This window comes from Nestor notabilis, unplaced genomic scaffold (assembly GCF_000696875.1).
Source record: "Nestor notabilis isolate BGI_N333 unplaced genomic scaffold, ASM69687v1 scaffold7607, whole genome shotgun sequence".
Classification (NCBI taxonomy): domain Eukaryota; kingdom Metazoa; phylum Chordata; class Aves; order Psittaciformes; family Psittacidae; genus Nestor; species Nestor notabilis.
The window spans coordinates 14,105-30,532 of NW_009936942.1; the positions used below are offsets into that span (position 1 = coordinate 14,105).

Here is a 16,428-nt window from a genome sequence, read left to right on the forward strand (position 1 = left end):
AGGTCTCCACGCAGCCTTCTCTTCTCCAGGCTGAACAGCCCCAATGTTCTCAGCCTGGCTCCATACGGGAGCTGCTCCAGCCCCTGAGCATCCTCATGGCCTCCTCTGGCCTTGCTCCAACAGCTCCATGTCCTTCTGATGTTGAGGACACCAGAACTGCACCCAGTCACTTTGAGTCCCTCTTGTTCTGTCATGTCGTTGCTCTGACCTGAGCTCAGCCTTTGTGGGCAGACAGCAGGAACTAGTGCCAGTACATGTTCTTGGAGAGGGGAAGAGGACAGGCAAAACAAACTGTCAAAAGCTATTGTGAGATCTAATACAACTCCTGCTTAAAATGAGTGTGTCACTTGAGTGACAGCTCTTGCAGAATCCTGTTCACCCAAAGGGAGCAGACACAGGCAGTAGATTCACCTCCCTCTAAATCCACCACAGGTTCCTGTCAAGATTTATCTAAATCATTCCATGTTTGGGTTTCCTGATAAGCCCCTCTTGTGCACTGTGCTGCATTTAGGCTTTTACAGGATAGAAGCGTTTATACAAAATAAAGGTAGAAATAGGATAAACCATCTATCGACCCATCTAAGTAACACAGACAAATCTCAACTCCATTCCATTATGCTTCTCAGAGGAGTTCCCATTTGAAATTACAAGTTTAACTAAAGATTTTCAAGTTCAAGTGTGAAGAAAAACAAGCTTATGGTCAAGACATCGACCAGATGCTTCAGCAAGCCTGTAGAATAAGGTTTTAGATACCCAAACTTACCAGTTCATTGCTTGTAGATGTACATCTCAGCTTTTCTTCAATCTCCCTTCCTATTTTCTGAACAGTTACCTGAGTCTGTTTAATTGCACACTGGGCTCTGTGAAGCCTGTGAGGAGAAGAGAAGATAGAGCTGAAATAAAGGATGCCCAACACGTGTCTTCACGATGGATGCAGCAGCTGCCTCAAAGCCAGCAGCAGTAATGTGAATTCAGATGTCAGCTTCCAGGTAGAAATGAACTATTAGAGGAGGAATCATCACATAAAGGAGCATCCAAAGCAAACCAGCAAGTGTCTAAATGTGGTCAACTACCAAATCTCCTCTGCATTTTTTAAAATACAATAGATGCTGCTAAGGCAAACCTGTAGGTGACAGAGCAGGTAGATGCAGGGATTTCATGTCTTAATTAAGTTCTAACAATGTTCACATCAAGACATACACACACACTAGTTTCCATGAGCACTATTATCACAGGCCAGCTTTAAAACATGCAAATAGCCTTTAGATATCACACAGCTCTCCAGGCCAAGAGCACAAAACACCCTTTAGTATCTCCAATACAGTATGGACCTTTCTGCAACAGAAGCATGGGTGTCTTAGCTGAACCACATCTGACGCATGAAAAGATGATGGGGATTATTTCTGACCTAACCCTGGCTTCAGGGTGAAAAAGGAAACTGATTATTCGCCTTATGTATAGAGAAAAAGAAGGCAGGCAGAGGAAAGAAGAGACAAGAACAGGTCTAACAGAGGCATTAACATCTTCCTCACAATTAATATGGAATGGAAATTCATGTATTTACTCCAAAAAATGAGAGTTGGTCTGCAGACAATGTCTTCTAAGCCATGTACACCCAGGCTTACTCCTCCCAGTCAGTTTCATTACTAATGGCTTCTCCTTTTGTAAGGATGTTCTTCAGACAACTTTGCTGCTGGGATAAGAACATAACTAAGTCCTAGTCAGAACAGCAGAAACAGAGTCAGGTAACCTACTGTATGTCATCAATGCTTTGCCAGGCTGATGTAATGAAAAGGCCAAGCCTGTTTCAAAGCCCATCACCCTTGACCCTAAATTAATCCCTGCCTCTTCATGGGAATGCTTAATTCTACTAAAGCAAGACTACACATTTGTTGTGAGCCAAGGACCAAAGCACGAGAGCACACAGAGGAGCTCCACAGCTCTTTCCTGCTACACTCTTCAATCTCTTCCAGATTCCTAAGCATTATTATTTAAAGGTTTTGGCTAACAGTTTTTAATGGTCTATATGCAGCTAGACCAAGCTAACCAGGCTACATGCTTCAAGCATGAGTAACCACAAAGCATTACTACTTCTCACACCAACTCTTTGCGTGCGGCCTTGTCCTGTCACTAAGTTCTCCTACTTGTGCCCAAGTATAAGGAACAAGCATTGATTCAGATTGAGTCCTCCAACCAGTACATACTTCAGAATACTTCAGTTTGGTGAATCTGTATCTAAAGGTCTATTCCTAACCTATGCAGGCTGCTACACAAAATAATTCAGTAATCAAGTCTGGTTTCAAAGGGAAACCATCTTCTTTTTAAGGCAAACATCATCCAATCAATTGTGCAATATAAAGAGCAAACCCCTTCAGTTAAACTTGGCTGCCTTGATGCCAAATAACACCATTTGCATTGCAAGACAAAAACTTACTGATACTGGTTGACTCAATCCCAGTACATTCACTGTCATTCCAAGAATTTTACAGTGGTAACAGTAAGATCATGACCACATCCAAAGTTAAGCCTTCCAAGATTAAAACTTTTAGGGACTTCATGCCACAAAAGCAGCAGCTATCAACAGAAATCTCCCTTCCCCAGCCAAAAAGGTCCCTACATGGAAATCTCTGCTCATCCAACAACAGGAATGCAAACTAAGTGACAGAAGCATCAGCAAAGGGGGAATGGCTTGAACCTGCCAGAGGGGAGACTGAGATGAGCTCTGAGGCAGAAGCTCTTCCCTGTGAGGGTGCTGAGGCGCTGGCACAGGGTGCCCAGAGAAGCTGTGGCTGCCCCATCCCTGGCAGTGTTCAAGGCCAGGTTGGACACAGGGGCTTGGAGCAACCTGCTCTAGTGGAAGGGGGTCCCTGCCATCGTTTCTGCATGCACAAGACACAGTTTGGTGGAGGCAGTTGTGATCGTACCAGTGAATGGAGATCAAGCTGAGGCCATAAATCTAGATTAAAATTTATAGAGAGTGAATGGAGAGGAACTTCACTGCTAATTGACCACAGACTGTTTCCATTTCCAGTCTGAAAGCAAGTCCAAAGCTAAAGCCTGAAGTTAGCACAATCTATGCTTTGAGTACAATCTGGCTTGGTTTAGCAACTGACAACAACGAGCCAACTGATGGCATAACCTACGTGCTATCAGCCAATGCAGGATTCTTCCTACATTGCTCAAGAGAGCTATTTTTATTACTTCTTATTAAAATTAGCACTTCAAGAGCTAATTCAGGGCTTCAGGAGGCCACTGGCTTGCTACCAGATTTCCTTCAGTGGTCAGGAAAGCCGAACCAAGCAGAGCAGAGCCTCAAGCCTTCGTCAAGAGCCAGCTTAGCCAACAGCGGCGTCACCCTGTGTCAGCAAGGCTGCTCTGGTGGCTCTGCAGCAGCTCACAGCCATTGTCAGCCAGCAGAGCAACATGAACATTAAATGGGACAGATTTACTGGTGCTTGGGGCCCCCGAGAGCTCCTGTGCAACGGTCCAACCTCAGGTGAGTTTGCTGCTGCCTGGGAAAGAGCTGGGAAGCAAAGCAGACATTCACATTCCTTACAACTGTAATAGAGATTGGAGGTGGGTCCATGAAGCTGCTGTTCTACTTTCATTCTTCTATCACCTTCTTTCCTGAGAGGAAACAAAATACTCTCCTCCCTTCCTTTGGAAGTTTAGTGGGACAGACGCAAACCCATCAGCCAGGTACTGTAAGCCAAGACCAACAAAAGCATCCCTGCTTGATCTAGGAAGAACCAGTGGGTAAAGTTCCAGCATCTCTCCACATGTTAGATCCCAAGCTGTTGAAATTTGGGCTATTTGGGGTGTTTCTTCAAGGCTTTTCAAATCTGACACAGAACTGCTTCCTCCCCCCCCCTAAAACCCTCCTACTTCCTACCTTGGCTGTAAGATCTGAAGCAATTCTTAGCTTGTGATGTTCTGCCAATCAATTCAGCTTGGGTACTGACTTGGAAGGGAGAAAGGAAGTTGCCAAGTTTTGGACTTCTTCACCATTATAGGTTTGCAACACCATCGTTTGTGTTGTCTGCAAGAAGGAGCAGTTGTCCTGACTTCCCAAGGCTCCACAATGCAATGGTCCAACACGACTTGACTTTACAACTCGGGAATGTGCTGTAACAACACATTTGCTCTCTTTCAGCTTTGCAGTGCTCGAAGGTTCAGCTGAACCACTTTCCTTTAGGAAAAGTGCTGTATCCTGCAACTGAGATATCCCTCTTGGCCATGAATTAGCCTGGTGATTTACTAGTTTATACAGCAAGTTCATTCCTGGCTGCAGTCTTTATAAACCTGAAAGCTGGATGTAGTGACAGTTGTGCCTATTAAGCTAACATATGCTTAGATTTACATTAATGAAAGACTCTCAGCTTTATTGGACATCTGATACAGGATTTTGTAGTTCTATCACACACTCCAAATAGCTCTTTGCTTCTATCAGACACATCTGGATTGTTCATGGACACAACTTAAAGCCATAAATACATCCATTAATTACAGCAGTCCCATACTCCAGCTACTTCTCACAAGAGAAATAAACTTCTATGCTTGTAGTTGCCAGAACAACCTTAGTTTACAATGAGCCTAAATTTAAACTGAGAATTACTACCAGGGATTTAGAAGAGAGAACAGAACACTTCTGGCAACAAGTAAGATGTAGGATCCTAGAAGTAAAATACCCAAACCTATTATTAAAGGAGTAATCCAAGACTTTCCTATTAAATATAAGAAAATGGAACATACATTACTTTGCATCAGCCCAGAAATGAGATTATGGTGAGTACCAGCCAGCTATAACATACTTTTAACACAGCCCTTTAAACCATCACTTGCTACATCTGCTTTCCCACAAGAACAAGTTCTAGTTCCTGATATCCACTCCCTTTCCCAATTTCCTCAGCAACCTACACCTCCCATTTGTCAAAAGCAGATGTAAGGTGGGAGAAGACAGTAGGGAGAAAGAAGAGAAGAAAATGCAAGTCTAACTTGTTCATTCATGGCATTAAAGCTCTACAAGAGCCAGTGCTGTAAGGAACTCAAACAAGACAGCGCTGCTGAAGCACAGACACACCATCCTTCCACACAGGTTTGAGTCTCACATGTGTAAGATTCCAATACAGCTTTTGGATAATCAAATCCATGTGGACACCTCAAGAGTGGATGCTTTGAGCTATGTGCAAATGGAGGAGGAAAGAACCAAACACGTTTGGCAGGCTGGCAGCAGGGAGGTCCTGGCCTCCAGCATGAGGAGCTACCTTCCATACCTACAGGGCAGGAATGAAGAGGAGTCTTAAGGTGAAGCATAAACCATGTTTTCCAGAAATGAAGTCACAAAACCTGAACTGTCTCTAACCCCCTTATTCCAAGTCACAGACTCAACTCCAGTGCTGGGCTGGATTTATGGCTTGATTATTCCATTTTTACCCAAAGAACAGATGTATTTGTGGCAAATAACAAAAGGAAGCTGCTTTCTGTTCTTTACACTGGTGCTTATCAGTTTGTGATAGGCCAGGGCAACACACAGAATCACATTCAAGACAGTCTGTATAGTACAAAGGTAAATTACGTGCAAATCACATTTCCAAAGGGCAGAAACATGTGAAGATTCAGGACAAGAGGAAACAGCCTCGAGTTGCCCCAGGGCAGGTTTAGCTGGAGCTGAGGAACAATTCCTTGCCCAGAGGGTGCTCAGGCATTGGAACAGGCTGCCCAGGGCAGGGCTGGAGGCACCGTCCCTGCAAGTGTTCACAGCCCGTGGAGCCGAGGCCTCAGTGCCAGGGGTTAGTGGTGGCCTTGGGAATGGTTGGACTTGGTGATCTTAAAGCTCTTTTCCAACCCGGTTGATTCTATGACTTCTGATCTCATTGAACATCACTTCAGTAACACGGTCTTTTAAACACCATCACAAATAAAGCAGCAGAATAAAGCTACTTATGAAGTTGTGCACAGCTCTGTGTAATTTCTCTCTCAAACAGAGCTCTGAACCCAAATATGATCAAGAGTTAGCAATGTGCCCACCATGCTTAGGCTAAAGCTCTGCCACCACAGGGGTGTTTCATTCCACTAGGAAAGCTGAAGGTAAATGCAGCAGCAGGAGCCTGCTAAAACTGCAGTTACCATACAAAACCCCCACCTCTCTCTCATGCTTCATGGACTGTTTCAACCTGCTGTGACCCATGTCATTCCCTTCTACAGATCTGGGCAAGGGTCAGGCTTGGAAAGCGACTCTTCTGCTGACTGATCAGCCTCAGTTTCCATACAGCATTGCACCACACAAGTGAAATCCTGGGAACAGATCTGTCCGTAAAGTCTGACTCTTCAGATAAATATCCCTAAGGAAACTCTTAAGACAATTCAGATCCCAGTTGCCATCCCAGGAAGACACCACCCCATGACTCCAAGCCCCATGGTTTTTAGGCCAAGGGAGATGACAGTAGTCCTAGTGTTCATCCATGCGAGTGCTGCTCTTTGAAGCACACAGAGGCACTCAAGAGGTCCCACTACAGTTTGTGTTTACTTGTGCTGGCCTCAGGCCACCTGGGGTTTCATGTCCCAAGCCAAGGGGATGCCTGCCTTGTCTTGGCTGCTCTTGCACAGTACGAAGAGCCAAGTCTTCCAGGTGGAAATCTTTCCTGGTTTAGAAACATCCAGGCTGGCCACTGCAGGAAAACCACCACAGTTACCACTAGCAAAGGGGAGTTTTAGCAGGGGAACTTACTGGTATCAGAGCACAAGTCAGGCTAAGAGGAATCCTACCACCCATTCCAGGCTTGGGATGGTGTATTCCCACATCTGCTGGGAGAGGGTGGTGGCAGCAGCAGCAGTATTGAACTCTGAAGGTCTGCAATGTAAGTCAGCAATCTGACTGCTGAGGTACTTGTAGGAAAACCCAGAGCAAGGCACTGTAGGAGCATCAAAGGTGATAACCTTCTCCTGCCACACACAAGTGCCATCTTCTCAGGATGTGACACTGTTCTTACTGCATGAGCATCCATAATGACAGTGTTTAGAAAGGTTTTGGTGGCAGTTCCGAGTTGGGAACCTTTGTGAGGAAAGGGCAGCAAAGGAAAAAGCTAGAAAAGAAAAACTCACCAGTGCATATTTTAACATGAAAGTTAAACTAATCTTTCCTCCCTCCCTTTATCTGTATGCAGGGATCAGCAGGCTAAAAGGAAGAGGGTAGAGAAGAGCCACGCTCTATTTCCATGCAGTCAGAACTGCAGAGGCTGGAGGATGGATCCTACCCACTGCACAGCCCCACTGGGTTCACTTCTTTCATGGAGATGAGGATGGGTACAGAGGAACTTCAGGGAAGCTCAGAAGTCAGAACAGCTTTGCATGGCTCACCCCTGGGTTTATCATCATAGAATCCCAGCCTGGTTTGGGTTGGAAGAGACCTTAAAGCTCCTCCAGTTCCAACCCCTGCCATGAGCAGGGACACCTTTTCCACTAGAGCAGGTTGCTCCAAGCCCCTGTGTCCAACCTGGCCTTGAACACTGCCAAGGATGGGGCAGTTGCTGCACAACCTGCACAGTCAGGGTACAGCTGAGAGCATCTTCTCTTCCTGCACCAGAACTGCACACAGGGCTCCAAGGGGGGGCTCACAAGAGCAGGATTGACCTGCTGTTCCCCCTCCCTTTGATGCAGCCCAGTATCCAACCAAAACGTTTTCAATCTGCCCTTACTGGCTGCCTAAAGGGCACACCATGCCATCCCTGTGGCTGAAGGAATGGCTAATCCATAGAGAATGCTGGTTCTGACTGGGGAGAGAAACAGATAGGAACAAACCTTCAAGGGGCAGGTTTCACTGGTTCTTAGAGCACTTTTTGCCTGCAGTAAGAATTTGGGAGGATTTCAGGCCCTCACACACACAGAAGCATAAGAACGAACAGCAGGCCCATTGCTCTGTCACAATACCTTGAGAAGCTGCTGCAGAACACAAGGTATTAGTTTTTATACTTAGGAACTGAAGTAGAACTATAGCATATAGGATTTTAAGCCCTTCCTTTAGCAATTGCCAGCACATCCCATCTTCCCAACACCACTTCATACTGAAAGGTCTATTTTTCACTATTTAAAGAAAGGAGAGAAAACTAAGAGAATCCTAAATATAAACCTATTCCCATTAGTGCTGCAAACGTGCTGAGAGCTTGATTACAGAGACATGTCCAGAACATGACCTCAGATGAATCTGGCCCATCCTGAGTGTGATGTGAAAGGTGAAACATGTAACTCTCTAACCTATTACCACCAGCAACATAATATTTAGAAAGCCTTTCAGTGACCTCTCCTCAGGAAATCTGACAAGATGGCCAAGGGACAGAAACCTCAACCTTTCAGTTTTCCAATGGGGTGCTTCATTTTTGTTGGTCCTTTGTAAAACAAATGGCTGGGAGAACATTTGTTATTTCCCTATGGCAGGAATAATTGATTAGCAGCACTACATTTCACAGAACCCCAGACTGGTTTAGGCTGGAACCTTAAAGCACATCCAGTGCCAACCCCTGCCATGGGCAGGGACACCTTCCACTAGAGCAGGTTGCTCCAAGCCCCTGTGTCCAACCTGGCCTTGAACACTGCCAGGGATGGGGCAGCCACAGCTTCTCTGGGCACCCTGTGCCAGCGCCTCAGCACCCTCACAGGGAACAGCTTCTGCCTTATCTCCAACCTGAACTTCCCCTGTTCCAGTTTGAACCCATCACCCCTTGTCCTGTCACTCCAGTCCCTGATGAAGGTCCCTCCCCAGCATCCCTGTAGCCCCTTTCAGACACTGAAGCTGCTCTGAGGTCTCCAGCAGCTTCTCTTCTTCAGGCTCAACAGCCCCAATGTTCTCAGCCTGTCTTCATTTGCCTGAGGATCTTGTTTCTGCCCCAAAACAATAAGGTTCATGAGCTGCAAAGGTGCTGAGAACTTTCCTTGTGTAAAGCTCAGCTCTCTGGGTACTTAAACTTTTCCTCCTGCTTAATGAACTTGTAAATCTGAGTCATTAAGCATCTGAGCACACAGGCATGACTTTCATCCAACACTCCAACCCCTTTCTACTGTTCACACGCTCTGGCATTCCTAACTAATTTCTTTAAATCAACAGAATTTGAGCCAAGCACGTGCTTTTCATTAAGGCCTATTCACAAGCTTCATAAGTTTTAGCTATTCACTTCTTATGAGAAGTAAAAGCAATAATTCAATCACTTCTTCCCCAAAAAGCAAGTTTGATGGAGAGATCACCACAGAAGTTCTCATTTTGCAGTTCTTCAGGAGATGAGGCAGAACCTTCTCTCTCAGTTGATCATCTCACATGATGACGATGATGCCCCATCCCTGGCAGTGCTCAAGGCCAGGTTGGACACAGGGGCTTGGAGCAACCTGCTCTAGTGGAAGGTGTCCCTGCCCGTGGCAGGGGGGTGGAGCTGGAGGAGCTTTAAGGTCATTTCCAAACCAAACCAGTCTGAGATCCTGTGATTCCCACACTGTTCAGCTGACCACAGTGGCTATGCCCCACCTGGCAGCACGGTACCACTGGAATAAGCGGGATACAGACACCACCATCACCAGGACTCACTTCCTTATTTTAGGAAGTTAAAGCAAAGCCAGTACAAAGCTGTTCTTCATATCCACATCTCGTGAAAGCATTAGGAAACCACATGTGCAGCCTGTGAATTTTTACTACAGACAAGTATCATATCATGAGAAAGTCTTCAAAATGTGGGATTTATGTGGCCAGATGCAAACCTTTACAGCACAGACACCTCCCTATTCTCTTTATAGGCAATGGACAGAAGCAAGCAGACAGAGATTCATTTCCTCCCAAAGTACACGTCCTGTCAAATGAATCACAACTCAAACTATGCCCATCTCTCTCTTCAGGTTGTAAGTGGAACACGGTCTCACAAAAGCCATCACTGGAAAGAGTTCATGGGCTGATTACTCAAGCCTGGATTCCTGGAGGAGGTGGGAACCTGCCTGCTTGGTAGGAGCAAAAGGACACCTGACAAGAAGAGGCTAAAACTGCTTTAAAGGAAATAAACACTATCACCAGTGTTTTAAGGTTGATGTCAAAGGTAAGCAGCAGTGGAGAAAGTGTACCTGTAAAATAGCAGAGTTCATGTGGGAGGGGATAGAACCATAGAAGAGTTAGGGCTGGAAAGGACCTTAACCCATGACAAGTGCAGCATAAACCAAATGGGAGCATGGAGTGAGAAAAAAAAGAGATTACTCTTTTACTTAAGAAAGCTGCAGTCCTTTCCCTCCTGCTCTCGTGCTCTGATCATTAATCACACCGTAGAGTCCCAGACTGGTTTGTGTTGGAAGGGAGCTTAAAGCTCCTCCAGCTCCAACCCCTGCCATGGGCAGGGACACCTTCCACTAGAGCAGGTTGCTCCAAGCCCCTGTGTCCAACCTGCCCTTGAACACTGCCAGGAATGGGGCAGCCACAGCTTCTCTGGGCACCCTGTGCCAGCGCCTCAGCACCCTCACAGGGAACAGCTTCTGCCTTAGATCCAACCTGAACTTCCCCTGTTTCAGTTTGGACCCACAGAAATCCATAGAAAGGATTCTAGACTTTGCCTCAGTTCCTGAAGAACTTTCTTAGCTAAGAAGCTAACAGGCAAAAAGAGCACCTGGGTATGTCACAGCTGATAACTTTAACTTCTGCTGGAACTAGACAATGCCAGATATACTCCTATAGGATACGCAGAATCCACTGGCACAGGGTCAGCAGCAGGCCTGGTGCTGCAGCCCGGATGAAAACCTGTTCCCTTAAGGACAAAGCCAAAAGAAAGGATGTCTCAGCTCAGAGAAAGGGACAGGAGCTACACTCAACAGAACACAGAAACTGTGGGAGATGATGCCTGGGCTCTCAGCATCCCAAGACCAAGCAAAAGCACATGGCTCCAGAAATGAGGTTTCAAGCCAGCATCCAGCAAGGGGAGCTTTAGCAAAGCTGACATCTTCACTTCTTGTCAGCTGTATGATAGCCACTTTCAGAAGGACCCCAGTTCAGATTAGATAGGGTGAGACAGAGCTCCAGTTGGTCAGGTCATGACCAGCTGCTGTAATAGTGAGTGTGCTTCATACTACAAAGAAATGCAAAGGAAATGTGAGAAACCCACCAAAACACATGAATAAAGCAGCAGGATGACCAGCACATTTTCTTCTTTCTCTTTAACAAAGACTTAATGTTAGGTAGTAGAAGAGTTCTCTTCTAACAGAATGTGCCAGATCATAACCAAAAGTTTCTAACACCCCCCCAGGTTGTTTTCCATTAAAAGGCAGACATTTAGAAAGCAGCTTCTTGGTTCAAACCTGCTTTACACAACCAAGAAACAGCACATTTAAGTTTTAAGAGAGCTTATAAAATAAAGACTTTTGATTAAGTAATAAAGAGTTAACTTTTCCTATCACTCTCTTCACAAGCAACAGTGACACCTACTGTTAACACCACCAAATGGAGTCAACTTTTATTACAACTGATAAAACCCACAAATGTATTTTTCCAATGACTTTTGAAAGCACATGAAACATTTCCATCTTGAGGGTTTCCTTTGTAGCACGTCTATTGCTATTACTGCAGCACTGAAGTTATCAACCTGTCTTGTAAAATGCCTTTTAAATACCTCAAACCCAACCTATTGACAAGTGTTTAAAACCTCTATTTCCCCACACATAATATTCTTGAGCTATTGTAATTGAAGTAGATCTGAAAAAGGCCTTTTTACTTACCTTCATGCTAGTATTTTGTGGGTTTCACCACCCAACACCTAAGTAACCACCCAAAAGTGCAGTCACTATACTTCTCTTATACATTATATGTGTTGGAGTAACTGTGAACTGACTTTGTGCCTATTTGCTGGATTATAAGGCAGAAAAAGGTAAGTTTCTGGATTATAGCATAGAAAAAAAGGTAAATTCAACTCAGTGGTTCAACATGTAAAAAGACATAAAACACACATTTAGGTGTGTAGCTGTTTTGTTCTAACTACAGCACCACTCTACCAAGTTAAGTTTGGGTAAGTTGCTTTTTTATCTCCCATTGTTCCAATTTAAGTTTGAATGTTGTTGAGGAGAACAGAGTGGGGCTGTTGTGGTTTAATCCCAGCTGGTAACTAAGTACCAGGCAGCCACTCACACACACAGCCCCACAGTGAGATGGGGAGGAGGCTTGGAGGAAAGGTAAAACCCATGGGTTGAGATAAGAGCAGTTTAATTATCAAAATAAGGTATAATAATCATAGTAACAGTAATAATAATAAAGAATAATAAAGAAAAGGGAAAAAATGAAAGGAAGAAATATACAAACACAATTGATGCACTATACAATTGCTGAGCACCTGCTAACAGATACCCAGTGATCGGCAAACTCCTCCTAGTTTCTATACTGGGCATGACATGCTGTGGTATGGAATATCCCTTTGGATAATAGTTTGGATGAGGTGTCCTGTCTCTGCTCCCGCTCAGTTTCTTGTGCCTCTCATCACTGGCAGAGCATGAGATTCAAAAGTGCTTCATCAAGGTTAAGTGCTATTGAGCAACAACTAAACCATCAGTGTGTTATCAGCATTGCCCTCATCCTAAATCCAAACCACAGCACTGCACGAGCTATTAGGAAGAAAACTACCTCTATTCCAGTTGAAACCAGGACAAAGGCTTTTCCACAGAAGCCCTCCAACAAAGAAGCTCCATGATTCTGACATTCCCAAGGCAAGTCCATGGGTAAATTCCACAGCCAGCTCCAGTTCACAGAGCTCAAGCACCCACATGGCAGAAGCCAAGGAACATACACACTCCAGGCCCCTCTCCTTGTTACCAGAGGTGCATCAGCACTACCTGGGTATCTCCTTTGCACATTCCAGTCCAGAAGAGTTGGTTTTATACTTGAAAAGGCTCCTTCCACACACACATTAAAGAAGTTACCAAGAGCTACACAGAATATTCTCAAACACCTTACCTAAGCAAAGAGAAGACATCGTACGAGTTACGAACACAGTTCTGATCCACCTGGAGAAGACTGTTCTTCAGGGTACCTGAGTGATCCTTAAGGCAAAGGAAGAATGTTAATTTAAGAATCAAAACCTTCTCCATCTTGACTAAAAGCATGCACTTTTGGTAGGACAACAAATAAAACAGATTTAACTTGTTCTCCATCTCTGTTCACACAGTTTTAGGTGCGAGAGGTAGAAACAACGTACGGTGGTAATAAAACCAAGTTCAAGTCTGGCTTACAAGAGCACTTACCTATCAAGATGTTAGTGACCTATCACTTAAACTGTGTTCTAGACAGAGTGTGTTTTCCTGATCTTTATAATCCATTACTGCACAGATTTTATGCACAGAAACACTGAAGGATGCCATTGATAGTGCTGCCATTGTTCAGGTTCAGATCTGAGAGCCTGTTCAGTGGTGGGAGATAAAGCTCTACCCCTTATCCATGCTGAAACACATTTAAAGGATCAAAGCAATCTTAGTTGTGAACGATGTGAACAAGTCTCTGGAAGTTACAAAAAAACACAACCCTTCTATCATTCTTAAGCAACCAAAGTGTACAGTCTGCACAAGAGGCATTGAAACAGTGACAAAGAGCAATTCTTCACACTGCAAAGAACACATACTGAGTTCTTCCATATCATGGTCACACAACTCCAAAAAAGACCACAGACTCACAACTGGTTCTTCACATGATAAAGTGAATTCTAAGTAGGTCAAACCACCCAACAGCACTGTCAGAAAGTTTATGGATTGTAGGAAAACGGGCATTCATTTTAGTGTATGCAGTAGCTGCAGCTAATCCCACGTAGCAGCTGATTTTCCAAGTGACCCAGCTGCACTCAGAGTACCACAGTCCCTGCCTACATATTCCTCCCTCCCTCAACAGGCTGTTTTCATACAGAGCATGTTGTAATGCAGAGTTACATGTCAGCATCTCCTGACACAACTGTGTTAGCCACAGGCCATGCAGCACATTCTTTCCCACAAAACTAAAGTTCCACCTAACTAATCGTGTGATCTGTACACTGCAATATGCATCATATTGCAATCAGGCACCATAGCATAGAATGGTCTGGGTTGAAGGGAGCTTAAAGCTCCTCCAGGTCCAACCCCTGCCCCGGGCAGGGACACCTTCCACTAGAGCAGGTTGCTCCAAGCCCCTGTGTCCAACCTGCCCTTGAACACTGCCAGGGATGGGGCAGCCACAGCTTCTCTGGGCACCCTGTGCCAGCGCCTCAGCACCCTCCCAGGGAAGAGCTTCTGCCCAAGAGCTCATCTCAATCTCCCCTCTGGCAGGTTCAAGCCATTTCCCTTGTCCTGTCCCCACAGGCCCTTGTCCAAAGCCCCTCTCCAGGTTTCCTGGAGCCCCTTTAGGCACTGGAGCTGCTCTAAGGTGTCCCCTTCAGGAGCCTTCTCTTCTCCAGGCTGAACAACTTCTCTGGGCAACCAGTTCCAGTGACTCACCACCCTCTTAGTGAAAGATTTCTTCCTAGTATCTAATCTATATGTTGCTGACTATAAAGCCATCACTTCCATCCAAACCCCCACAAGACTGGACTTGCTTGTTGTGGTTAAAGCAGAAACTGTAGCTGTGCATCACAGAGTCATCTCCTCTCCAGCCAGAGACTCCTTAGACAACCTACCTATACCACAGCACTGCCACTAGCAATTTGGGATAAAGAAAAACCCAACAACCTGTCAGCTGTGCTATTTACTATAGGTAAGTTGAAACTATTCCAGCACCAATGTAGTAATCAGCATTCCCATAGGATTAATGTGGCTACAGCCACGACATTGGCTGGACAAGCACAAATACTCCAGTGGAGTCTTTGGAGAACAGAAACCCTGGGGTGAAACGGTGGCAACATGGAGCAAAAAGATTCCCACTTAAGAGCTACAAGCTCCAGTTTGAAGACTGATAACCAAAACTTAATGTGCTTTTCTACTTGCCATGAAAATGAGTCTTAAAAACCATTCCAGAATGTTCTATGTTTAAATGCAGTATCTGTCTCAAAGAATACAGTCTTATCTCCAGTAACCAGGGGGTTTTGGAATTGAACCACTAGTCTCTGCCTTCCTAAACAGCTCAGATGTCCACGCCACAGAGGCAAAGCAACAGTTCTTTCTCTGTTACATCAAAAAAGGTATTTCTTCTCAAAACAAAGCATTTTTGTGTATTTAAGTGGGAAAATTTCAGTTTCCAAGTTGACTTTCAGCTTGTCAGCAGCAGCAACAAGCCAGAAGCACAAGATGCCCTTACCTTCTGCTCAAATGAAGCTCCGTAATAACCATCGTTGAGACCAAAAATGATCTCATTGGGGTTTCTTGCATGTATCTGTAAAAGAAGGAAAATCATTTCAGTCAGCTTACTATGACTTTACACAGCACACAGAGCACACAGGCATGAAATGCTCTGACAGTTAAAAGCAGTTTTTCAGCACCTGCAATTCTAGAAGCAGAGGAAAACTAAGTGAAAATGGAATTTATCCATAGAAAATGCATGTGCTTCACAGCTTTGGTAAGTCACAGAGTACGTTCAACCATTCCACCTCGAAATCAGAAACACTGGCCAGAGCATCCTTCCTACTGCTGCATTTCCAGCTGGCAAAAATAAGGAGACCAGGAAACTAATCAAAGTAAGTCTTAAGAATAATTAGTTTGCACATAATAGTACATAATGATACTAAAAATGAGGGTTCTGTGGTCATAGGAGACTAAACCATAGAATCACAGGATGCTTTGGGTTTTAACCCTCTTCCCTGTGAGGGTGCTGAGGCGCTGGCACAGGGTGCCCAGAGAAGCTGTGGCTGCCCCATCCCTGGCAGTGTTCAAGGCCAGGTTGGACACAGGGGCTTGGAACAACCTGCTCTAGTGGAAGGTGTCCCTGCCCGGGGCAGGGGTTGGGTCTGGAGGAGCTTTAAGGTCCCTTCAACCCAAACCAGACTGGGATTCTATGAAGTATATGTACAATCATATCACTATTTCCTCAACATGAGGCACTGCAGTTTAAAGCAGGATCATTTGAGAGGCTCACTCAAAAGTGGTACCTTAAAACAGTCAAGATTTAAAGCTCAGAGTTAAGCTAGCATGAATCTCTGCAATGAAACTTTAAAACAAGCCCATCAAATGCATTCATTTCCTTCCTTAGCATTCTATGTATTTGCTCATGCATCCATGAGAATAAACTGTTTTCACATTACCTGCTGGCCCAAGTACTTCAACCCATCCAGATTGACCTTCCATTCAATCAACAGCTGGAAGTGCTCCTTCTTGCCACCCCAGATCCTCACAACAAAGCAAGAGACAGACGTATCGAGACGATCAGGCATTATCCCAAAGTCCAGACTCCTCCATGTCGGATTCTGTGGGTAAAGAGGGATAAAAACAACTCAAACTGAACAATGCAGAATGTAATGAAGTCTATGTCAAACATTAAAT

General features: G+C 44.9%; 1 protein-coding gene across 1 annotated transcript in view; it reads right to left on the bottom strand.

The window, feature by feature from the left end:
• The window catches only part of LOC104408863 (UV radiation resistance-associated gene protein-like), a gene marked incomplete at its 5' end in the record, with an annotated part of 26,288 nt that overhangs the window by 5,853 nt on the left and 4,007 nt on the right, over positions 1-16,428 (bottom strand). The window contains 4 exons of the mRNA XM_010018592.1: positions 764-869; positions 12,953-13,038; positions 15,251-15,325; positions 16,191-16,352. Of these exons, the coding sequence (XP_010016894.1) occupies positions 764-869; positions 12,953-13,038; positions 15,251-15,325; positions 16,191-16,352 (429 nt within the window). The remainder of the gene's footprint in view (positions 1-763; positions 870-12,952; positions 13,039-15,250; positions 15,326-16,190; positions 16,353-16,428) is intronic.